General features: G+C 47.5%; 1 protein-coding gene across 4 annotated transcripts in view; it reads right to left on the reverse strand.

Moving 5' to 3' along the window:
* ltbp1 (latent transforming growth factor beta binding protein 1) overlaps nucleotides 1-25,617 on the reverse strand; it is a 356,653-nt gene that overhangs the window by 90,616 nt on the left and 240,420 nt on the right. For all 4 annotated transcript variants that reach the window (XM_078229547.1, XM_078229548.1, XM_078229550.1 and 1 more), the window contains 5 exons: nucleotides 24,498-24,617; nucleotides 19,950-20,072; nucleotides 19,407-19,529; nucleotides 15,366-15,488; nucleotides 13,154-13,276 (listed from right to left, as the gene is read on the reverse strand). In XM_078229547.1, coding sequence (XP_078085673.1) covers nucleotides 13,154-13,276; nucleotides 15,366-15,488; nucleotides 19,407-19,529; nucleotides 19,950-20,072; nucleotides 24,498-24,617 — 612 coding nt within the window. The remainder of the gene's footprint in view (nucleotides 1-13,153; nucleotides 13,277-15,365; nucleotides 15,489-19,406; nucleotides 19,530-19,949; nucleotides 20,073-24,497; nucleotides 24,618-25,617) is intronic.

Below are 25,617 nucleotides of genomic sequence, written 5' to 3' on the forward strand. Positions count from 1 at the left end.
TGAAACAATACTTTCACTGTACATTAATACATGTGACAATAATAAATCAAATCAAATCAAATCAGTGATCTCTACCTGTGCACTAACCGGTGACGTGTTGCTATTGGCTTCTTGGTTGTCCCGTTGGTCTGGGATTAGAGGTTTCCCATAGGACTCCACCTTGTGTGACATCATGAAGTTCTGCTTCAGTCAAACCATGGCCTGGATTTTCCAGCCCTTCCCGTCGCTGGGGTCGGCCGGTCCGGCCAAAAGCGCCACTCTCTCCCACCCCCGCGGCGGGGTCTCCGGCGTCACAGCCAGCAAGCAATCCAGATGGCCATTGGCATCGGCAGGACCAGAAGGTCTTACCAGCGGCCAATGGTGAGCCACCTCCACCAGGAGGTGGGGGAGTGGCAAATCCCAGCCTATGAATGGAGAGTTCTCCATTCGCTGATGATCTGACATGAGGGGACACTTTAGATACAGTGGGGGGTAAAAATCATTCTCGGCACAAGGGCAAAATGGGCAACAGTGAATGGCAGTTGAAAGAGGTGCCATGTGTATGGAATGGACTGGGCGGCCCATAAGACATAGGAGTAGAATTAGGCCACTTGGCCCATCGAGTCTGCTCCACCATTCAATCATGGCTGATATTTTTCTCATCCCCATTCTCCTGCATTTTCCCCATAATCCCTGATCCCCTTATTAATCAAGAACATATCTATTTCTGTCTTAAAGACACTCAATGACCTGGCCTCCACAGCCTTCTGCGGCAAAAAGTTCCACAGATTCACCACTCTCTGGCTGAAGAAATTCCTCCTCATCTCTGTTTTAAAGGATCATCCCTTTAGCCTAAGGTTGTGCCTTCTGGTTCTAGTTTTTCCCACAAGTGGAAACATCCTCTCCACGTCCACTCTGTCCAGGCTTTGCAGTATCCTGTAAGTTTCAATAAGATCCCCCCTCATCCTTCTAAACTTCAAGAAGTACAGACCCAGAGTCCTCAATCATTCCTTGTACGACAAGCTCTTCATCCCAGGGATCATAGTTGTGAACCTCCTCTGGACCCTTTCCAAGGCCAGCACATTCTTTCTTCGATACGCGACCCAAAACTGCTCACAATATTCCAAATGGGTTCTGACCAGAGCTTTATACAGCCTCAGAAGTACATCCCTGCTCTTGTATTCTAGCCCTCTCGACATGAACACTAACATTGCATTTGCCTTCCTAACTGCCGACTGAACCTGCGCGTTAACCTGAAGGGAATCGTGAACAAGGACTCCCAAGTCCCTTTGCGTTTCTGATTTCCTAAGTATTTCCCCATTTAGAAAATAGCATATGTCTCCATTCCTCCTCGCAAAGTCACACTTTTCCACATTGTATTCCATCTCCACTTCCTTGCCCACTCTCCTATCCTGTCCAAGTCCTTCTGCAGCACCCCGGCTTCCTCAATACTACCTCTCCCTCTACATATCTTTGTATCATCTGCAAACTTAGCAACAGTGCCTTCAGTTCCTTCTTCCAAACCGTTAATGTTTTGACCCATTGGCCCATTGCAGTGGAGAGGGGTTCGAAGGAGAAGAGGGAGGGATGAAGCTGACAGGGTGGTGAGCATTGCCAAAAAACTGCTGCCAATTTATACTGACGGGTACCTGGATGGGCAGGCCCACAAAAAAACTAGACCTGAAGTTTCAGGTAGGACAGATTCTGAACTCTTAATCAAGCCACATTTAAGCCACTTTCATGCTGGAGTTTGCTTAGGTGGGGTGCCAGGAGACCCTTGTCCGGGAGCCAGTTCCCAATATTTACATTGCTAAATGTTGTTCCTTCAGCCCTGTCATCCTGCTGAAGGGGATAAGGCAGCCAGATTTAGTAGCTCGAGTGCTAGGAGCTGGCCCATGGATCGCAGACTCCCATAATCACTGGTATAAAAGCAAGCTTTTGACAACTGAGTATACAACTGGGTGGCATGGTGGCACAGTGTTTAACACTGCTGCCTCAGAGCGCCAGGGACCTGGGTTCGATTCCCGGCTTGGGTCACTGTCTGTGTGGAGTTTGCACATTCTCCCCGTGTCTGCGTGGGTTTCCTCCGGGTGCTCCGGTTTCCTCCCACACTCCAAAGATGTGCGGGTTAGGTGGATTGGCCATGCTAAAAATTGCCCCTTAGTATTAAGGGGGACTAGCTAGGGTAAATGCATGGGGTTATGGGGATAGAGCCTGGGTGGGATTGTGGTCGGTGCAGACTCGATGGGCTGAATGGCCTCCTTCTGCACTGTAGGGATTCTATGGGATTCTCTACATGTGGGGGTTCTGCCAGCTTTGGGAACCAGTCACTTCCTCGGCTTAGGTCTTGTCGTCAAAGCAGATTTGGAGGAGGAATTCTGATTGCTGATTTTGCATTTCCAGGCTGTAGTGACAAGAAAACAAGCCCAACATTATCGCGCTAATCTCTACAATAATATTCCTGGATGCAAAGTGGCCTTTGTTCCATCTCACAGTAATTGGCTGCTTCCACTGGATGAGTATCAAAGGAAAGCCAACAAGTTTCTCAGCTTTGGCCAGTACAACCCAATAACTTTCAAACTTCCTCTTTGTGCCAACGATGTGTTCATTCAGGTGAAGAATGTTAGTGCCAGTAAGGAAAAGGAGCATTGAGTGCTTCAGATAAAAGCAAATGACTGCGGATGCTGGAATCTGAAACCAAAAGAGAAAATGCTGAAAAATCTCAGCAGGTCTGGCAGCATCTTAAGGAGAGAAAAGAGCTGACGTTTCAAGTCCAGACGACCCTTTGTCAAAGCTAAAAGCTTTAAAAGTCAAAAAGATGCTACCCGACCTGCTGAGATTTTCCAGCATTTTCTCTTTTGGTTTGAGTGCTTCAGACGCTGGCCAGGGTGGAATTTTCCCATCCCACCCGCAACGGGAATCAAAGAACAAAGAACAGTACAGCACAGGAACAGGCCCTTCGGCCCTCCAAGCCTGTGCCGATCATGATGCCTGCCTAAACTAAAACCGTATGCACTTAAGGAGTCGATATCCTTCCATTCCCACCCTATTCATGTATTCGTCTAGTTGCCCCTTAAGTGCCTCTATCGTACCTGCTCTCACCACCTCCCCGGGCAGCGTCTTCCAGACATTCACCACCTTCTGTGTAAAACCCTTGCCTCGCACATCTCCTCTAAACTTTTCCACACGCATCTTAAATCCTATGTCCCCTAGTACTTGACTTTTCGGCAGACCATGCACAGGTCCATTGACCTCAGGTGGGAATTTCCGGTCTTGGGGCAAGTACGGCCGGAAAATCCCGCCCTGGGTGTCATGTGCTCCGGTATCATTGAAGCATTAGAAGGGAATTTAAAGCTTCTTTGATTCTGAGATGAAATATGTATCTAAACCACAACCTCACAATCGCAATTTCCCGCCCACCCCCCCCAACACACACACACACACACACACTGTTCTCCAGGCTGAAAGACAACTGTTCACCCACTACTCTCTATTATCTGTCTGTCGGCCAACTGCGTATCCATGTTGCCACTTTCCCTTTAATTCCATAGGCTTCACAATTGCTAGCAAGCCCCTGATGTGGCACTTTACCAAACACCTTCTGGAGATTCACGTATACCACCAATCAACGTAGTGGAGAACATGCCCCTGTCTACATCAACAGGGACGAAGTATACTTCTCAGCCTTTTGGCTAAGATCAAGTGTGGTCTGCTGATGCTGCACTTGGTTGAGGTCATTGGGTTGCATTTAAGCTTCATTTTCATATGAAGCAATTTTTAAAAGTGGCATCTCGGCCTTTTGGCTAAGATGCAAATGAGATCAAGCCTTGGAGGAGGAAACCTCCGCCTACTCCAATCAGCTCGGCTCATGTAGATCAAGCCCAAGACAGGGTGCGGGTTGCAGACCCTGTCTTGTCAGCTTGGATCGGAAATGTCTCAACTTGTTGAGACTCTGAATTGGACTTGATTTGATTGAATTGGAAAAGTATTAAAAAAATATTTTAAAAAACAGGGACGAAGTATAAATGGTCGAAAGCTTCAGGTTTTTAGGTTTCCAGATCACCAACAACCTGTCCTGGTCCCTCCATGCCGATGCTATAGTTAAGAAAACCCACCAACGCCTCTACTTTCTCAGAAGACTAAGGAAATTTGGCATGTCAGCTACAACTCTCACCAACTTTTACAGATGCACCATAGAAAGCGTTCTATCCGGGTGTATCACAGCTTGGTATGGCTCCTGCTCTACCCAAGACCGCAAGAAACTACAAAAGGTCGTGAATGTAGCCCAATCCATCAAGCAAACCAGCTTCCCATCTATTGGCTCTGTCTACACTTCCCTCTGCCTCAGCAAAAGCAGCCAGCATAATTAAGGACTCCACGCACCCTGGACATTCTCTCTTCCACCTTCTTCCGTCAGGAAAAAGATACAAAAGTCGGAGGTCACTTACCAACCGTCTCAAGAACAGCTTCTTCCCTGCTGCCATCAGACTTTTGAATGGACCTACTTCGCATTAAGTTGATCTTTCTCTGCACCCTAGCTGTGACTGTAACACTACATTCTGCACTCTCTCCTTTCCTTCTCTATGAACGGTATGCTTTGTCTGTATAGCGCGCAAGAGTCAATACATTTCATTGTATACTAATACATGTGACAATAATAAATCAAATCAAATCAAAAAACTCTCATCAACTCTCCCTTACAGAGAAAAAGCTCTGGTTAAACGTGAATTGCCTTTAATAAATCAATGCTGGCTTCGCTTAATCAGTCCACACTTGTCCAAGTGACTGTTAAACCTGTCTGGGGTTCTCGTATCTAAAGGTTTTCCCACCCCACTCTCTCCCTCTCTCTTCAGGTACGATTCCCTAAGAGGGCATTGGCGACCAAGTACCTCCATCTTACTCTTGCTCGGGAGGTCTGGATCATCTTCATCGGTGATACATTCATCCAGTTTGTGAGGGTCTTTAAACAAATCACTCTCCGTCTTTTTATTTATTGGTGGGGCATTGCTGGCTGGACCAGCATTTATTGCCCATCCCTGAGGGCAATTGAGAATCAACCACATTGCTGTGGCTCTGGAGTCACATGTAGGCCAGACCAGGTAAATTTGGCAGATTTCCTTCCCTAAAGGACATCAGTGGGTTTTTCCAACGATCGACAATGGTCATCAGTAGATTCTTAGTTCCAGATTTTTGTTGCATTCAAATTCCACCACCTGCCATAACGGGATTTGAACCCGGGTCCCCAGAACATCAGCTGAGTTTCTGGATTAATAGTCTGGCGATAATACCACCAGGCCAACGCCTCCCCATATTGAAAGAGGGCAGTCTGTATCTGCAGTAGTTTGGTGACGATCCGATTGTCCACCCTTGGTGGAACTTGTCTGGTTTCCGTTCCTGGTGCAAAATGTGGATCAGGGCCTGCGTTCTCTGTTGGGGTCTGACTGGAAACACATGTAAACTGTTGGTTCCTTCTTTGGTGCAGATGTGGATGAGTGTCAGGATGCCATCTGCTCGGCTGCCACCTCCCCTGTCTACCTCGAACTCTTCTCCTATCGATGTGGGGGGGTAGTCATTAGGCAGGCTGTCCACTGGATTTAACAAAGAACAAAGAATGGTACAGCACAGGAATAGGCCCTTCGGCCTTCCTAGCCTGCGCCAATCACGTTGTCCTATCTAGACCAACTGCTTATATCCCTCTATTCCCCGTCTGTTCATGTGTCTATCCAGATAAGTCTTAACTGCCTCAAACATCTTACTTGGCAGTGCATTCCAGGCCCCCGCCACCCTCTGAGTAAAAGCTTCCCCCTTGAAATTGTCATTTCTGCTCTGGGAAAAAGCTTCCAACTGTTCACCCTATCCACACCTCTCATAATTTTATAAACTTCTGTCAGGTCACCCCTCAGTCTGCGCCTTTCTAGGGAGAACAATCCCAGTTTATTCAATCTCTCCCCATAGCTAATATCCTCCATACCAGGCAACATCCTGGTAAACCTTTTCTGGACTGTCTGTATGCGTCATCCCCCTCCTCACAACTCCCCCCCCCCCCCAACTTTTAAACTAACTGGGGCAGCACGATGGCACAGTGGTTAGCACTGCTGCCTCACAGTGCCAGGCTTCAATTCCGGCCTCGAGTCACTGTCTGTGTGGAGTTTGCATGTTCTCCCCGTGTCTGTGTGGGTTTCCTCCAGGTGCTCCGGTTTCCTCCCATAGTCCAAAGATGTGCGGCTTAGGTTGATTGGCCATGCTAAATTAACCCTAGCGTCAGGGGGGTTAGCAGGGTTAATTCATGGGGTTATGGGGATAGGGCCTGGGTGGGGTTGTGGTCGGTGCAGACTCGATGGGCTGAATGGCCTCCTTCTGCACGGTAGGAATTCTATGATTTGATGAACTAACATGCCTGGAGGGAGAGGAGGAATCACAGCTGTGCTCCGATAGTTACTGGACAGTGACCAGGAGAAACACAAACAGTTCCCACCCATAACACCCACCCTACCCCCACCTATAACACCCACCCTACCCCCAGCACCTCAAAGGCACTGAAGTTAACAGATTTATCCATTTCTAAAATCCAGGATATTATCAAAGTTTATTAATTTATCAGTCACAAGTAGGCAAACGTTAACACTGCAACGAAATTACTGTGAAAATCCCCCAGTTGCCACACTCTGATGCCTGTTCGGGTACACTGAGGGAGAATTTAGCATGGCCAATGTACCTAACCAGCACGTCTTTCGGACTGTGGGAGGAAACTGGAGCACCCGGAGGAAACCCACGCAGACACGGGGAGAACGTGCAAACTCCACACAGACAGTGAGCCAAGCAGGGAATCAAACCTTGGTCCCTGGTGCTGTGAGGCAGCAATGTGGATAGTTAACACTGCTGCCTCACAGCGCCAGGGACCTGGGTTCAATTCCGGCCTTGGGTCTGTGTGGAGTTTGCACATTCTCCCCGTGTCTGCTTGGGTTTCCTCCGGGTGCTCCGGTTTCCTCCCAGGCTCCAAAGATGTGTAGGTGAGATGGATTGGCCATGTGTGAGGTTACGGGAATAAGGCAGGAGAGTGGACCTGGGTAAAATACTTTTGTCAGAGAGTTGTTGCAGACTCGATGGGCTGAATGGCCTGTTTCTGCACTGTAGGGATTCTATGATTAGTCTATGACTAAGGAAAAGGCCTGCAGGGCGAGGCTGGGTCTGGAGTGTCAATGCCAGGCTGTGCCTGGGGGGGGGAAGGGTGAAGGGATAGACTATTCAATGCCCTGGACAGGCAGGGTCAGGTGTCTCCAGGAAGAAAGCAGGAAGGGGGACAGTCTTTTCCATTTAAAATCAATCGATCAATCAAAAATTTAAATGTTCCCATTCACTAATAAATGATTGATAAGCTGGGAGCAGAAAGAGTCAAAACATCTTCTAATTCTGGATATAATGGCTGGTAGAGAAATGATTAAAACTAATGATCCAGTGAAAGATGTCCACTTGCTCCTTCTCATGGACACCTCCATTATCTAGATCATAAATTAGCAAAGGGTAAACTACACTGCAGTGAGCATTGAGATGCTCAGGAAGGGGTTAGAACAAAGAACAAAGAAAATTATAGCACAGGAACAGGCCCTTTGGCCCTCCAAGCCTGCACCGACCATGCTGCCCGAATTAACTAAAGCCCCCTACCCTTCCCGGGACCATATCCCGCTGTTCCCATCCTATTCATATATTTGTCAAGACACCCCTTAAAAGTCACTATCGTATCCTCTTCCCCGGCAGCGAGTTCCAGGCATCCACCACCCTCTGTGTAAAAAACTTGCCTCATTCATCTGATGATATGATAGATTGGTTTATTTTAAAATAGGAATCTTCAATTGAATCATAGAATCCTACAGTGCAGAACGAGGCCATTAGGCCCATCGAGTCTGCACTGACCACAATCCCACACAGGCCCTATCCCCATAACCCCATGCATTTAACCTAGCTAGTCCCCTCTGACACTAAGGGGCAATTTAGCATGGCCAATCCACCTAACCCGCACGTCTTTGGAGAGTGGGAGGAAACTGGAGCACCCGGAGGAAACCCACGCAGACACGGGGAGAATGTGCAAACTCCACGCAGATAGTGACCCAAGCCGGGAATCGAACCCGGGACCCTGGCGCTGAGAGTCAGCAGTGCTAACCACTGTGTCACCGTGCCACCCTTACAATTGCTCTCATTTTAGTATGAGTATTTTGATGTGACCCACTTTCCTTTAAAACATCATAATTCACCAATGAGTATTTCATCCACAGGGCTGAGGCAGTAGCCTCTGGAACACTGACATCTACACGAGCCATCAGTGCTGGCAGAAGCTGCCGTGGCATTTGATGCCATCTGCGCACTGTTCAGAATCTGAAAGATTTGCAGGCTCCACAAATCCAGCATGATAAAATCCCACAGAGCTTGCAGCTGGGGAAACTCCAAACTGCCAGCAAAATACAACATCCATCTGAAGTGCTGCCGATGTGTGGAGAGAAAGCGAGGGTGGGGAGAGAGAGGGAATGTGGAGGAGGAAGGAGACGGGGATGGGGAAAGGAGGAAAGATGGACTAAGCGAGTAACAAGGGGGGGGCAATGAGAGGAGGCGGGAGGAGGAAGCAGAGGTGAGTGAAGGACAAGCAAGCAGAATGAGCTCATTTGTAAAGAGCACTTAACGACAGCTCGGGAAAATTAATGATTCAAAACTTGGCTCCACCTCTGCAGAACGTTTCCAATATTACTTTAACAAATAATTAATCTCTTCTTTTCCATCTGCTTCCCATCCCCACACAGAGTTAAGGATCATTCTTAATACTTTTACAATAGAGGCAGTTCCGAGAAACAATTCCTGGACAATTCCTGGTCTTATCGCTTGATCGGGTTGGGCCGGAAGGGCAGGTTAGTCAGGGTGGTGAAAAAGTCACATGGGACACTTGCCTTTATCAATCGAGGCATAGATTACAAAAGCAGGGGAGTCATGTTGGAGTTGTATCGAACTTTGGTGAAGCCACAGCTAGAGTACTGTGTGCAGTTCTGGTCGCCACATTTTGGAAGGATGTGATTGCACTGGAGGGGGTGCAGAGGACATCCACCAGGATGCTGCCTGGAATGGAACATTTAAGTTACAAAGAGAGGTTGGGTAGGCTTGGGTTGCTTTCGTCTGAACTGAGAGGACTGAGGGGCGATCTGATCGAGGTGTACAAGATTATGAGGCACATGAACAGAGTGGATAAGGAGCAGCTGTTTCCCTTAGTTGAAAGGTCAGTTACAAGGGGACATAGGTTCAAGGTGAGGGGCAGGAGGTTATGGGGGGGATGTGAGGAAAAACTTTTTTACCCAGAGAGTGGAGACGATCTGGAATGCGCTGCCTGGGAGGGTGGTAGAGGCGGGTTGCCTCACATCCTTTAAAAAGTACCTGGATGAACACTTGACACATCATAACATTCAAGGCTACGGGCCAGGTGCTGGCAGATGTGATTAGGTGGGAGTTCAGGTGTTTCTATCGCGTCAGAGCAGACTCGGTAGGCCGAAGGGCCTCTTTTGTGCTGTATGATTCTATGACGCTCATCGAAGTTCCGAAGAATGAAAGGTGAGCTTGCTGAAACATCTGAGATTCTGAGGAGATTGACAGGGTCGGCACTGAGAGGACTTTCCCCTTGTGGGAGAATCAAGAACTGGGTGTGGAGGGAGGGGTGAGGGGGCACAGTTTCAAATTAAGGAGTCGCCCATTTCTGACAGAGATGAGGAGGAATTTCTTCGCTCAGAGAGTGATGAATCTTTGGAATGTTCTGCTCCAGGGAGCTCTGGAGAAGAAGTCATTGAAGATAAGTGAAGACTGAGATAGATAAGAGTCGGAATTCTCCGGCCGTTCACGCCAGCGGGATTCTCCAGTCCCGCCGGCAGCACACGCCCGCCCACGGGTTTCCCGCCAGCGTGGGGTGACATCAATGGGAATTCCCATTGACAGCGACGGGACCAGAGAATCCCGCCGCTAGCAAACAATCCCGCTGGCGGAAAACACGCGGTTGTGAGGCCGGAGAATCCCGTCCCAGATTCTTGAAGTCCATGTGAATCAAGGGTTCTGGGGAAAAGTGGGGCTTAGGCCAAGATCAGATTGGCCACGCAAGAGCTTAATGAAGAGCGGGGCAGGCTTGATGGGGCCACATGGCCCATCCCTGTCCCTACTTCCTGAGTTCTTATGTACATTAAAATAGCTGCACCAATCACAGCTCGCCAGTCAGAAACGTTCTAAATTCCTCACGACTATTCATTGCGCAACACCATGACTGTTCCATCAATTTGCTCATTAAACACCCACAATAAATGTTCTATTCCCCAGACACAAAGGTCAGGCACCTTTAAATAACACCTTAGCCTCCCTCGCACACGCTCTACAAGGAGCTGGTAACATTAGGATTATAGGTTTAACATTGCGACACATGGATTATGCTTAATCACTTCATTCAACTCAGACGCTGTAGGGTTCAGCCAGTTTTGATCTCCAGATAAAGATCACGAGACTGACTTAATGCCAAACACCCTCACAATGGTGTTATTACTGCGCCGTCCTCCACTGCGATCACACTCCAATTCTTTCACAAGGGCCTCAAAGTGCCAGGTACAAAAGCCTTTAAACCTCAGCACCAGGGCTACTTAAACACTTTTGTTTTCTTCCTGGAACAAGAAAACATAATTAGCTATAGTTTGTTCCCTTCCACCCAAGGCGGTTTTCAGTCAGATGGACGCACACGAGGGGAAGAAAAAAAATAACCTGTCTAACACAAGTTTAATAAACCCTGGTCCCAGATGTGTCATGCAAGTATTCGCTGTAAGGCTGCGGAAATGGTAACAGGGCCTGTCGGGGCCCTTCAATTCACCAGACTGGAAAATTTCATCTGCTACGTCCAATTAGCATCCGAAGCAAAAAAGAAGCCAGGAATGATCGCAAAAGGAAAATATAATTAGAATTAAAACGTATTTGATCCTCTGGCGTACGATGAGAATGTCAAGGTTTGCTAAGCGCTGGGTTGAAGGCTCTTGGACACATCTTGAAGACTCTTGTCAGGTCAAATGGTGTTCGCAAGGAACCCCGGGGGCAGGGGGGGGTGGGTGGGGGGGGGGGGGGGGGGGGGGGGGGGCGGGGAGTGGTCTGCTCTACACCAAGTATTTTCCCTCGTCTGGACAAGGCAATTCTCAGACTGCTGAAAGGTTTCTGCTGAAGGGCATCTTGTGACGATGGTTGTTGTAGGAAACCGGGAATGATGGGTTGACGGTATCCCAACCTGCACTTCCACTTCAGGTCAAAGGAAGGGCATTGGAAAAAGCAACAACAAAACACAACACCCCACTCCCAATTTACAGGGACGCTTGAGTGCAACTGAATTCTAAGCGGGGTTTGCACCTGTGTTTGGTTATCTTGTGGAATATTAGTCAAACTTATATTAGTTTTCAAGGCACAAGCCTTGAAAATTCTTAAGTAAAATGTTGGCCGCTTCCATTCTGCCTGGCTCCACTCCACATTTCACCTGATTCTTTACCAAGTTTGTGTCTCCATTGGTAGGGGATGAAAGGGTTGACGCATGAGGAGAGATTAAACAGTTTGGGCTTATACTCGCTGGAGTTTAGAAGGATGAGAGGGGATCTGATCGAGGTATACAAAATTCTAAAAGCGATTGATAAAGTAAACGTAGACTAAATGTTTCCTCTTACGGGGCAAACTAGAACAAGAGGTCACAGGTATGGGGAGTTCTGCCGCTGCATCCATCCATTGTTCCTCTAGCTCTGAGGGCTTCCCAACTATCCTGAATTGGACAGCTAGACCAGAAACTCTACCACCGTGCCTGCCACGGAACCGGCACGGGCGAGGGTCGGGACAACGGAAATCTCCATTGACGAAAATTTCCAGTCTCGCCTGAGCGAGGCCACAAAATCCCGCCCCTAGTCTTCCCATTTGGCCACTAATTGGCCAATACAGGAGAAAGCAGAGGTGAGTTTCTGTTCCCTCACACAATGTGGCCGTTGACCCCTACTTGAGCCTGACAGCAGGCCCAAGGAGGAAATCCTGCTCATTCACTTCAAATCCCACAATGGTACATAATTAAATTTAATTTAATGGTAATTATGAACTGCTACCAGATAAAAACAACCATGAGAACTGCTGGATTGTTGTAAAAATCGAACTATTTCACTAATGTCCTGCTACACCACTGCATGTTCAGGCCAACATGCAACTCCTGTTCCACTAACTATTGTTGATTCTGATCACAATAGTTCGTGCACCACAGCTATAAATACGACCACTTACACCCCAAAATTTTTTTTAAAGGCCTTTTCTCTTTTTTTTAGAATGGTTCCAGGGATGAGAAACTTCAGTTATGAGCATAGATTGGTGAAGTTATGACTTAGATCGCCACAGTGGCACAGTGGTTAGCACTACTGCCTCACGGTGCCAGGGACCCGGGTTCGATTCCCTGCTTGGGTGACTGTCAGTGTGGAGTTTGCACGTTCTCCCTGTGTCTGCGTGGGTTTCCTCCCACAGTCCGAAAGACATGCGGGTTAGGTGTATTGGCTGTGATAAATTCACCCTCAGTGTACCCGAACAGTCGCTGGAGTGTGGCGACTAGGGAATTTTGACAGTAACTTCATTGCAGTGTTAATGTAAGCCTACTTGCGACAATAATAAATAAACTAACCTAAACTAGAGAAGAAGACTGAGAGGAATTTGATAGAGATGTTCAAAATCAAGAGGGGGGTTGGACAGAGCAGGTAGGGAGAAGCTGTTTCTGGTCATAAAAGGATCAAGAACGAGAAGGCACAGATTTCAAGAGATTTGCAAAAGAAACAGATGTGATGTGAGAAAAAACTTTCTCACACAGCGAGTGATTGGGGTCTGGAATGCGCTGCCTGGAAGTGTGGTGGAGGCAGGTTCAATCCAGACATTCAAGAGCGCATTGGATGATTATTTGAATAGAAACAATGTTCAGGGGAACGGGGAAAAGGCAGGAGAATGGCACCGAGTCATGATGCTCATTTAGCAAGCAAGCAAGCGCAGGCATGATGGGCCGAATGGTGTCCTTCTGCACCGTCACAATTCAGTGATGCTGCAAAATCGATTTTCTCTGTGGTAATCCTTTCAGTTAGACTGTGAGCTGCGCAAGGTATCGATCACGGAATCTCACCTTCACACTTGCGGCCATCTGAGGAGATTGCGAATCCCTTCTCACAGATGCAGTAGAATGAACCCTCTGTATTCAGACAATCCCCATCAATACACAGCTCGGGTGCAAGGCACTCATTTACATCTGAGGGGGGGGAAAACATTGCGTCACTCTCTGTGGAAGCAACAACATTTCACACTTACACACACCCCAGTTATCCCCGTCAATGGGGCATCGGGGGTGAGTGAGCAGAATGGCTTATTCATAGAAACATAGAAGACAGAAGCCGGAGGAGGCCATTTGGCCCTTCGAGCCTGCTCTGCCATTCATCACCATCATGGCTGATCATCCAACTCAATAGCCTAATCCTGCTTTCTCCCCATAACCTTTGATCCCGTTTGCTCCAAGTGCTATATCCAGCCGCCTCTTGAATACATTCAACGTTTTGACATCAACTACTTCCTGCGGTAATGAATTCCACAGGCTCACCACTCCTTGGGTGAAGAAATGTGTCCTCACCTCTGTGAAGCATTCGAAAGCATTCCAACTATGGAGCTGTGATAGTGGCCACTAGGAAAGCTATTCTCCAACAGAAGCAATATCCAATGAGGTGTTTACTCTCGAAATGATTTTATACTGTTTTCCGAAAGAAACCATGGCTGTATTATTGCTGTGCACACATACAATAACACTGGAGAGTGGTACCAGGAAACTCAGCCAGATTGCGAAGGCTGTTTTGAAAGCGTTTTTGAAAGACCATAAGACATAGGAGCAGAATTAGGCCACTTGGCCCATTGAGTCTGCTCTGCCATTCAATCATGGCTGATATTTTTCTCATCCCCATTCTCCTGCCTTTTCCCCATAGCCCCTGATCCCCTTATTAATCAAGAACCTTTCTATCTCTACCTTAAAGGCAGTGAATTCCACATATTCACCACCCTCTGGGTGAAGAAATTTCTCCTCATCTCGGTCCTAAAAGGTTTACCCCTTATCCTCAAACTATGACCCCTAGTTCTAGATTCCCCCTCCATTTGGAACATTCTTTCTGAATCTACCCTGTCTAATCCTGTTAGGATTTTAGAAGTTTGTATGAGATCCCCTCTCACTCTTCTAAACTCCCAGTGAATATAATCCTAACCGATTTAGGGCCTGATTTTACCAATCGGAGCCTAAGGGCGGGATCCGGGCGTAATATGGGTCCGCGCCTGGAATCCTCTTTCCATGCGCAGTTCAAAAAAAATCTGACAGAGCACACCCGGGCGCAAAAGAAAAAAGCAGAGAGAGCGGCTCTCTGACACAGACCATCAGAGGGGGCGGGGGGTGTGGGGGGATGAGCGTCCCGCTGAGGTGAATAATGACAGTCGTGGTGTTTGAAGTATGCGGCCACTCTAGAGAGGAGGGATTCGTTCCTCCGGTGGGGAGGAGGGATCGGCCGCAGAGTGGCAGCGCTCCCTCCCCCCCTCAGAGGATGATACATCACACCCCCTCTCCTCCTCCCCTCCCCACCCCCACAAGTGGATGACCTGGGTCAGAGAGCCGTTGCAGTCTCTGACCCCGCTCTTCGGAGGCTGCAGCGGCGACTTCAGATTTTTATTCAGCAGGTCGATTAGAACGCGGATCCGCATCGGACCAGAAGACGGTAAAGTGGGATTTGGCAGTAGAGTTGGGCGCGCGGTTCATTAAGTCGATTTAAATGCATGCAAATGCATTTAAATCGTCAGGCCGCCCGATTCGGGCGCAGGCCGGACCCGCGCCCGAATCGGGTGTCCGTAAAGCCGCGATCTGCTGGGAATCGGGTGCAGATCGCGGTATAGGCCCGACGCCCGAATTTACCGCGATTTCGCACCCGAAAACGGGCGCGAAGTTTTGGTAAAATTGGGCCCTTAGTCTCTCCTCATATGACAGACCTGCCATCCCAGGAATCAGCCTGGTAAACCTTCACTGTACTCCCTCTATAGCAACCCATCGATGGGTTATCCATTCATTAGACCAACAGAGGAAGGAATTTAATTTTGCTCATTACCAATATTGAATAATACAATTTCAGCCGGTTAAACATTTGTGAGGTTAACCTTTTCCACAAAGTGGATAATTATCCTCACACACACGTTCGGATCCAGTGACGACAGTTTGGGAGTAACACATGCGAGGGCCGGCTACCGTTACGCAGCACGCACGTTACGCGGGCGTGGTGTGGCATTTGCCGCCAGGGACAGCATCGATCCTTCTTTACCTTGGCATCTGACACCATCCACCAGCTGGAAGCCATCTGGACACGTGCATGTGTAGGAGCCGGCGCTGTTGACGCACGCACCTCCCCGGCAAGCACCCGCGTCTTCCTGGCACTCGTCAATGTCTGAAACAGATACGTTCAGAAGGCTGTTGGGAGCTGACAGTCAGATCAATCTCTCTGATGGACTCCATCAAATTCAATGTTCCCTCATTTGTCGCATGCTCACAGAACATGCACCTTAACCAACGATTGTTTTTGCATGGTTCCCCAAGTCAAAAAGGGAATTCCCAGCAGTTGCCTTGGTGACTTGGGCTGTGACCTATGCCAAAGTTTCACATAAACAGCTTTGGTTAAAATGATTTTCCCCTCATTAGGATCAATGAGCTGAGTTTATCATTCCAAACACCCACAGGGGGTAAAATGTGTGGGCTCCAAGTTAAAACTGACGATTCTTCACTGTGGAATTTAAAAGGACTGCTCGGATCCCTCTTATTAAAGTTTTATTTACTATTGTCACAAGTAGGCATTAACACTGCAGTGAAGTTACTGTGAAAATTCCCTAGTCGCCACACTTCGGCGCCTGCTTGGGTACATTGAGGGGGAATTTAGCACGGCCAATCCACCTAACCAGCACGCCTTTCGGACAGTGGGGGGGGAAACGGAGCACCCGGAGGAAACCCACGCAGACACGGGGAGAACGTGCAGACTCCACACAGACAGTGACCCAAGCCGGGAATCGAACCCGGGTCCCTGGCGCTGTGAGGCAGCAGTACTAACCACTGTGCCAACATGCCACCCCTTAACTAAACACCCCTTAACTAATCCAGTGAAGGCATATCCTATTCATAACTTCAAACATGGACTGTATTCGTGGAAACTTCTGGAACTGTCTTTCATTAGCCTAATGGATGGCTAAGATGGCTGCCAAGGGTCAGATGACCTTTGCCACTTCAGAAGAGGCCACCTGAAGCTTCTAGAAAGTTCCTCATTGAATCACCCAGGGTGGGGGCCTCCCCTTCAATGGACATACCCAGACTGAACCCCTTTGTGGATTTTACACTTGCCATTGTTTGAGGGTTACGTCAACCTCAAAATCAATGGATTTCCAGACTTCATGCCACCGAGTTTGCAATTTAACAGTTGACTACAAGTGGGTGTGAAGAGCCATCATCGGTCTCCACTGGATAGCAATGGCTTTCAAGCTTGAAGCCATTCTGGGTGGACAACAGAAGTTGATCAAACTGGCTTCCGATCCCAAAATCTTTCACTATCCAAAAACCCTGAGGAAGCTGGGCAGTCTGCAAAGAAATACCCTTGCAGAATATCAGCTGCAGACCGAGCTCCTATCACCAAAGAGTTTTTAAACTTGGAGGATGCTACATCTTGATAGTGGCACGGTAGCACAGTGGTTAGCACTGCTGCCTCACAACACCAGGGACCTGGGTTCGATTCCCAGCTTGGGTCACTGTCTGTGCGGAGTCTGCACGTTCTCCCCGTGTCTGCGTGGGTTTCCTCCGGGTGTTCCGGTTTCTTCCCACAGTCCAAAAGATGTGCTGGTTAGATGCATGGGCCATGCTAAATTCTCCCTCAGTGTACCCGAACAGGCGCTGGGGGATTTTCACAGTAACTTCATTGCAGTGTTAATGTACGCCTAATTGTGCCACTAATAAATAAAATCTTAAACAGTTTCCCAGCCTGATTCCTAAATCTAAGTACACTTGAACAGAAATCTGACCTCCAGGTACGAAAACCACGAGTGCCTAATTTTGGGACCTGCTGAATATTCATCTGCAATAATCCCACTATCTGACTTTGGCTCTTTGACCCCATCTAAACTACAGCACAGATAGAGGCCATTCAGCCTGTCAGGTCTTTGCTAGCTGTTTAGAAGAATAGTCTTACTTGGTGCCACATCCCCACTTTTGGTCCCTAAACCAAAGCTTCGTCATCCTGAAGAAACTGCCCAACTCCCTTTTAAACTTTACTGAACAGCTTCCAACACCTTTTCCAGTCAAGCATTCCAGATCCCAACAACTCTCTGAGTGAAAACATATCTTCTCATTGTGACGCTAACGCACCTTTAAAAAATGTTTTTTTTTAAATCATGTTCTCTGCAGTTAGGCAGCTTTGGCTTTCTTTCATTGTTGCTGGGCTATCTGGTTAGAAGTCCTTTTATTGCTGCTTTGATGGTTTAAATGGGGTTTTGTTTAACTTTTAATCTGGGCCTCATGCATTGACTTTGAATTTATGACTGGTTGGCATGTGTTTTGGACAGTTTTTTTTTCATAGTGAATTCAAGGCTTCACTTTCAGCTTTGGCCTGCTGGCTGCTGTTTTAGTTTAGAAGTGATGTGGAGATGTCGGCGTTGGACTGGGGTGGGCACAGTAAGAAGTCTCACAACACCAGCTTAAAGTCCAACAGGTTTATTTGGAATCACGAGCTTTCGGAGCGCTGCTCCTTTATCAGGTGAGTGGAATCCAGTGAAGGGGTTTGGACATCTGACTGAAAAGCAGTGTGTCTTTCTCACCCTTGTATTGAAAATTCTGCTGGCTCACTGGAAGCAAGGCTTCTTGCCTGCCTGGAGTGAAAATTCTGCTGTTGATGATCTGCTAGCTCGTAACGAGAGTCTCTCTAACTCCCCAATGTTTTGGGAAGCTGATCTGACTCCAAGCTTGCCTGTGTGTGTGTGTGTGTGTATCAAGAGAACTGCAGCATCCAACCAAAGGACTAAGCTCCAACATCATGTGAGCATTCGTATTTTCTGTGTTAAACCTGTGACAAGGGTTTTGTTTCAGGAAGTTTGTTTGGTTGGAACATTTCATATATTTATTAAGGGTTATACAATATCATGGTTATTTTTCTTTCTTGTTTGTAAATTGTAAAAGTTATTGCTGTATGTTAACTATATTCTTAAACAAACTTTGTTTGATAAAAGCTCCCTAGTAGGTCATTTGAATCATACCTGAAGTGAAACATCTCATGCCTACTGTAGCCAAATTCAAAGTACAAAATTTATGAATCAGGCGGATTTCATAAAACACTTTGGAGTTTCTGACCTGAATTATAACAACATGTCGCCTCAAGAACTTTTACCAGTCATTTCAAATTTACCCCGACTGACATTCCACAGCAGAGGCAATAGTTGTTCTTTATAGATTCTCAAAACCTCCCAGTAGCTTGGAAGTATCGATAATGTTAGATTTTTCTGACTTACTTGATGAAGATCCCAAATGATGTGTGGTGGATTCATCAAATACCAATTAGTCTTTTTGGGCCCAATGGATTTTTTCTTTCATTTGACGTGGTGATAATGCTCAGCGTGACAGAGGAATGTGTTGTGTCTGCGTTCAGACAGTTGGGGACCTCCATGCTCTTCCAAACCACCTCCCCCCATCCCTCTCTCTGGACATCTCTTTCCCTTTCATGTCGTAAATATTTTACACCCTGGTCAATAAATATCACACTGGGAAACAAAACAGGACAAGAAAGCTTCAAATGCACAGCACAGAAGTTGCTGGAAATTATAGAATCCCTACAGTACAGGAGGAGGCCATTTGGCCCATTGAGCCTGCACCAACCACAATCCCACCCAGGCCCTATCCCCATAACCCCACACATTTACCCTGCTAATCCCCCGATACCAAAGGGAATTTATCATGGCCAATCAACCTAACCCGCACATCTTTGGAAATCTTAATTGATTTTGTTCAAATATTCACCTCATGGTACAAAAGAATATATAGCCACCTGCAAACCACCCCCCCCCCCCTTCCTCCCAACATAGCACGTGTTTTGTGGTGATGGAGACAACACACGACTGGCTGGTAGCAGGATCTTCCAGTCCCACTGCTGTCAACAAGGCATCCTGTTGTTTGCAACCACCCCTGCTAGCAAACCCGCAGCGTTTGGAACATTTGGAAAATCCCCCCACTATCTTTGGAATTCTAGCTGACTCTGACAGAGGAAAGTAAATCTGACAGAGAAGAGATTTGACCCTCCATTATATGTTCTCCCGCGAGCATGCGATCGGGTTCTTGCTACCTTCGCACTGGTCCCCTGTGGCAGCCAGCCGGTGCCCCGCGTTGCATTCACAGTAGAAGGAGGCCTCAGTGTTCGTGCATTTCCCGTTGGTGCACAGGATGGCATCCTGACACTCATCCACATCTGCACCAGAGAAGAAGCAACAGTTTACACGCGTTTCCAGTCAGGTCCCGACAGAGAACGCAAGCCCTGATCAACACTTTGTACGAGAAACGGAAATCAGACAAGTTCCATCACAGTTGGGCAATCTGCTCCATCGGATCGTCACCAAACGACTGCAGGTGCAGACTGCCCCTCTTTCAATATGGGGAGGCGATGGCATTATCGCTAGACTATTAATCCAGAAACTCAGCTGGGGACCCGGGTTCGAATTCCACGACGGCAGGTGGTGGAATTTGAATTCAATGAAAGATATCCGGAATTAAGAATCTACTGATGACCATGAAACCATGGTCGATCGTCAGAAAAACCCATTTCAGTCACCCCAGTGCTAATCGAATGGACTGCTCGAGATTTTAATCCCCACACGAGCGGTTAGGTTACCTTTGCACAGTTTGCCATCAGGGCTCGGTTCGTACCCTCGGTCGCAGGTGCAGATGTAGGTTCCCACGAGATTGGAACATCTGCCATTGGCACAAACAGATCCGCTGAGGCATTCGTTGACGTCTGGGAAAGCGGACGCACAATAAAAACGGGTGTCAAAAGGGATGCCAAAGACAACCCTGATAAACCTTGGCCATTTCCAAACAGGTAACAGGAAGCACATGGAGTGAGGGGGGGGGGGTCAACAAAATGTTCTGGAGTGCACAGTGAACGAGAAAGACAACAAAACCCCTGGAATTTTATTTCTCAAATTACTTGCTGTCCCATTTATCATGGAACATCTGCAGCATCCATCTGCCGCAGAATTTAATGGAAGGCTGTCTGGATGGGTCTCAAATAGCGTTTTTCCCAGCGTGTGACTGCATGTCCTATTTGTAACAGGAAACTGAAAAGAGATACAGTTGATTCTTGACGAATGCCTGGCTGATTTGCCAAGAAGGATTAGGCTTGGATTGGGCCTCTCCCAACCTGCCTACAAATCTCAGTTTCTAATGTCTGTACCTCAGGACACGGAAGCTGTAAGAAAATGCCACTCCGCACTTCAAGAATTTGCTTAACTTCATGCATTGCTAAAACTAATTATACTTACGATAAAAATGACACGTGTGCGAGCAGATCTGAAACGGCATTGTTCCACATTAAGTTGCAGAATAGGGTGTGAGCACAAGGTAGTTTTGGGATGTGATATCTGAATTGTGACAGATTCTACCTCCAGTGATGTTGCACGGCACTGTGGTTAGCACTGCTGCCTCACAGCGTCAGGAACCCGGGTTCGATTCCCCTCTTGGGTCACTGTCTGTGCGGAGTCTGCACGTTCTCCCCCCCATGTCTGCGTGGGTTTCCTCCGGGTGCTCCGGTTTCCTTCCACAGTCCGAAAGACGTGCTGGTTAGGGTGCACTGACCGTGCTGAATTCTCTCTCAGTGTACCCAAACAGGTGCTGGAGAGTGGCGAATAGGGGATTTTCACAGTAACTTGTGACACTAATAAATAAACTAAACTTTAAAAAATACAGTAGGACGGAGAATCTCTCTCTTGTTTAGCTACATCTTCTCTTTCTCACTATCTCTCCTCTTTCTCCTCTCTGCTGCTCTCTTTCCAGCTGTTGTGTTTTTTGGCCTCTTCTTTCTTTTCTCTTGTGCAGGGAGTGTTGGAATGTACGGGCATAGTGCGACGTCTAAAGCAGATCACCAGCAGTTACAGACAGAAGCTGGGATAGAGGTTGCAGAAACAACATGGCTAATAGGGTGACCTTGCCCCTTTTAAAGTACTGTGAATCCTGGCGACACGAGAGTTGCTGTTGATCAGACTTCTCCTGAAGGACAGGCTATTCAGCACCAGAAGCCATCACAAAATCCCTACAGCTCAAAAGGAGGCCGTTCAGCCCATCGAGCCTGCACCAACAACAATCCCACCCTATCCCCATAACCCCACATACTTACCCCGTTAGTCCCCCTGATACTAAAGAGCAATTTAGCTTGGCCTATCAACCTAATCCGCACATCTTTGGACTGTGGGAGGAAACCGGAGCACCCGGAGGAAACCCACGCAGACACGGGGAGAATGTGCAGACTCCGCACAGGCGATGACCCGAGGCTGGAATCGAACCCGGGTCCCTGGCGCAGTGAGGCAGCAGTGCTAACCACTGTGCCGCCGTGGCTTCTGACCAATCAGCAACAAATTGTCAATGTTCCTCAGCAGAACAGATCAAGTCCAATTCTGGAACAAGAGGGAATTTTCACAGAAACGCAGATTCAACTGCTTGCCAAAACAGCCACACATTTGGTGATAGCTTCACTGTCACCAATTGCAGAGAAAATGTTTTAAGAAAGGGGAACAAAAACAGCAGCAACCAGGTGGTGCCTGTTTGCAATGTTACAGTGAATGTCTTCATCAAAGACCATGATGCGGGGATCTGTAGCTTATAGCCAAAGTAAATATTGGCTTTGCGCTAGTCCAGATACTTAGCACAAAACCAGAAAGAAATCAAGGCATTAATTCACAGATCAGTAACCACTGCTATAAAACTGGCTGTGCGTTTGTCAACAGGATGGAAAGTGTTCATGACTCAACGAGCGGGATTAGACCAAAATCCTCAGGAGAAGAAGCACTTCAATTTACTGCTGGAATAAATCAAATGGCATTAGGCGCACATTACTACACAGCAAAAGGGATGCTTTTAAGGCATGGTATATTTCTCGGAATATGCAGAGTTCGCCTGTGTCGATCCGCTCCTTACTATTTTAAAGTTTAAATGTTTAAATTTTATTCGTGTCACAAGTAGGCTTACATTAACACTGCAATGAAGTTACTGTGAAAATCCCCAAGTTGCCACACTCCGGTGCCTGTTCGGGTACACTGAGGGAGAATTTAGCATGGTCGACGCACCTAACCAGCACGTCTTTCGGACTGTGGGAGGAAACCGGAGCATCCGGAGGAAAATCACGCAGCACGTTCCGATTAATAATCAGAATCCCGAGACTTTGGGCATAAACGTCTCTTGATGTTTGTACTTCATGACACGACATCTCCTCCCCGCCCTACATACACACATGTACCTCCACCGTGGTACAAGTCAAAATAACGTCAACACCTTTAGGTTTGACAGCGCAAGGTGCTTTGCGGGACAGAATAGCAAAACATTAACATTAATAAAGTGGTGATGGTGCAGCCAAAAGTAACACAGAGTACGTAGAAGATTTCATTATATGTCGACTCCGTGTACATATAAGGGCGGCACGGTGGCGCAGTGGTTAGCACTGCTGCCTCACAGCGCCAGGAACCTGGATTTGATTCTAGCCTCGGGTCACTGTCTGTGCGGAGTCTGCATGTTCTCCCCGTGTCTGCGTGGGTTTCCTCCGGGTCCCCGGTTTCCTCCCACGGTCCAAAGATGTTCAGGTTAGGTGCATTGGCCAAGCTAAATTGCCCCTTAGTGTCTTAGGATGCATAGGTTTTAGGGATCAGCCGGGTAAATATGTGGCATTACGAAGATAGGGCCTGGGTGGGATTGTGGTCGGTGCAGACTCGATGGGCCGAATGGCCTCCTTCTGCACTGTAGGGATTCTATGATTTCTTTGATATGATCTAAGTGGCACTACCCCTCTGTCAGGTTGTATGGGTCAGTGAGAGCGAGGTGTGCCCAGGGTGCGCTGGTAAATTCTCCAGTCCGTCACCCATTCTAATCAGATAATTTTCTATCACATTTTGATAAGAAAGCACTGCTGCCTCACAGCGCCAGGGACCCGGGTTCAAACCCAGCCTCGAGTCACTGCCTGTGTGGAGTTTGCACATCCTCCCATGGCTTTCCTCCGGGTGCTCCGGTTTCCTCCCACACCCCAAAAGATGTGTGGGTCAGGTGGATTGGCCAGGTGGATTGGCCATGTGGATTGGTGTCCCAAGATTAGATGGATTAGCTACTGGAAGTGTGTAGGGTTACAGAGATACGGTGGGGGTAAAGACCTGGGTAATGAGATAGAAACATAGAATAACTACAGTGCAGAATGAGGCCATTTGACCCATCGAATCTGCACCCACTCTTTGGCACAGCATCTTATCCAGGCTTATCCCCGTAACTCCACACATTTATCATGTCCACTCCATCTAACCTACACATCTTTGGACTGTGGGAGGAAACCTATGGGGAGAATGTGCAAACTCCACATAGGCAGTCACCCAAGGCCGGAATTGAACCCGGGTCCCTGGCGTGGTGAGGCAGAAGTGCTAACCACTATGGCGCTGTGAGATGCTGAGCACAATGATAAAGTAACTGCTGTAGGAGCTGAAGGCAGTATTTGCACTGTAGGCCTCTGTCCTTATATTCTAGCAGATTATATTTTGATTTGATTTATTATTATCACGTGTTGGGTTACAGTGAAAAGTATTGTTTCTTGCGCGCTATACAGACAGAGCCTACCGTTCATAGAGAAGGAAAGGAGAGAGTGCAGAATGTAGTGCTACAGTCATAGCTAGGGTGTAGAGAAAGATCAACTTAATGCAAGGTAGGTCCATTCAAAAGTCTGACGACAGCAGGGAAGAAGCTGTTCTTGAGTTGGTTGGTACGTGGCCTCAGACTTTTGTATCTTTTTCCCGACAACATTAGGACAACATGCTATAGACAATGTAATTTATAGGGCACTATATGACAGGAGACTACAGAATACATTAGTGAAAGAACATACTCTATGTGCCACAGGCTAAATTCAGCATTCCTTATAGCAAACCATGCTCAGACGGAACATGGGCTGGAAGATTTGCACTACAGATTTGTAACCTAATCTCCCAACAACAATCCCTTCAGGCTTGGCGCCCCGCAGGGAATGTGGGACTGCCAAATTCATCCTGAGATTTTATCTTTGGTCCTTACATTTCATCCTTGCAAAAAAAAAAAATAACAACTCTCATTGAGAACGTTTCAAGTGGGGAAGATTGTTTGACAAACTCATTCCAAGTCTACAAGCACCGGTTTTGAAGTCAGACTATACAGAACATACCTATACATTGGCCATTTCTGCCTGTGTATCCATCTGGGCAAGACACACACTCGTAAGAGCCAGGATTATTAATGCATCTTCCAGACGGACATTTGTTGGAATCCTGGCATTCGTCTATGTCTGTAAATTTAAACAGATCACAGAGTAAGTTCGGTTGACATTTGAAAAGACTTCAAGTTCAATTTTAGTGCTCTAAAATAACAGAAAAGAGTGACATTTTAAAGAGACAACATCCCATTTCCTTCATCATTAGGTTGCAGTTCAAATTCTCCAAAGAAAAGCTGCCGAGCTCCTAAAAGACATGGTTATTACACTACAAAGTCGTCAAGTAGCCCACGAGGAACAGACCTCTTTGACTCCAGGCCCAGGTCTAGTGTAACACTCATTTGCCATTCAGCACTGGGTGTTAGTCGGTAATAATATTCCAGACACTTTGCTAAGGCAGTTCCAACAACATCACCGGAGTTCATTCCGTTTTCCATTCAGATGCGGCACAGACTCTGCTGCAGATATACGAGCTACTTCAGCCAGAGGGTGGAGAATCTATGGAATTTATTGCTACAGAAGGCTGTGGGGGCCAGGTCATTGAGTGTATTTAAGACAGAGATAAATAGGTTCTTGATTGGTAAGGGGATCAAATGTTATGGGGAAAAGGCGGGAGAACTGGGTTGAGAAACATATCAGCCATGATTGAATGGCAGAGCAGACTCGATGGGCCAAATGGCCTAATTCTGCTCCTATATTATGGTTACTGATCAGCAATACTCGACCATGGGCAGGGGGCAGAGACCCAGGGGGGAATTTGCCAAGAGTCACTAAGATCAGCCACCAGGGAGACTCCTTTTATTATTAAAAGCGGATTCTGGCAAAAGTTCGCCAAGCATTTGGTGCCAATCGCCCAAGAGTTGGCGGCACAGTGGCTGGCACTGCTGCCTCACAGTGCCAGGGACTCAGGTTCAATTCCGGCCTCAGGCCACTGTCTGTGTGGAATTTGCACGTTCTCCCTGTGTCCGCGTGGGTTTCCTCCGGGTGCTCCGGTTTCCTCTCACAGTCCAAAGGTGTGCGGGTTAGGGTGGAATGGCCATGCTAAATTGACTCTTATTGTTCCAAGATGTTCAGG

Source organism: Mustelus asterias, chromosome 15, assembly GCF_964213995.1.
Source record: "Mustelus asterias chromosome 15, sMusAst1.hap1.1, whole genome shotgun sequence".
NCBI classification, from domain to species: domain Eukaryota; kingdom Metazoa; phylum Chordata; class Chondrichthyes; order Carcharhiniformes; family Triakidae; genus Mustelus; species Mustelus asterias.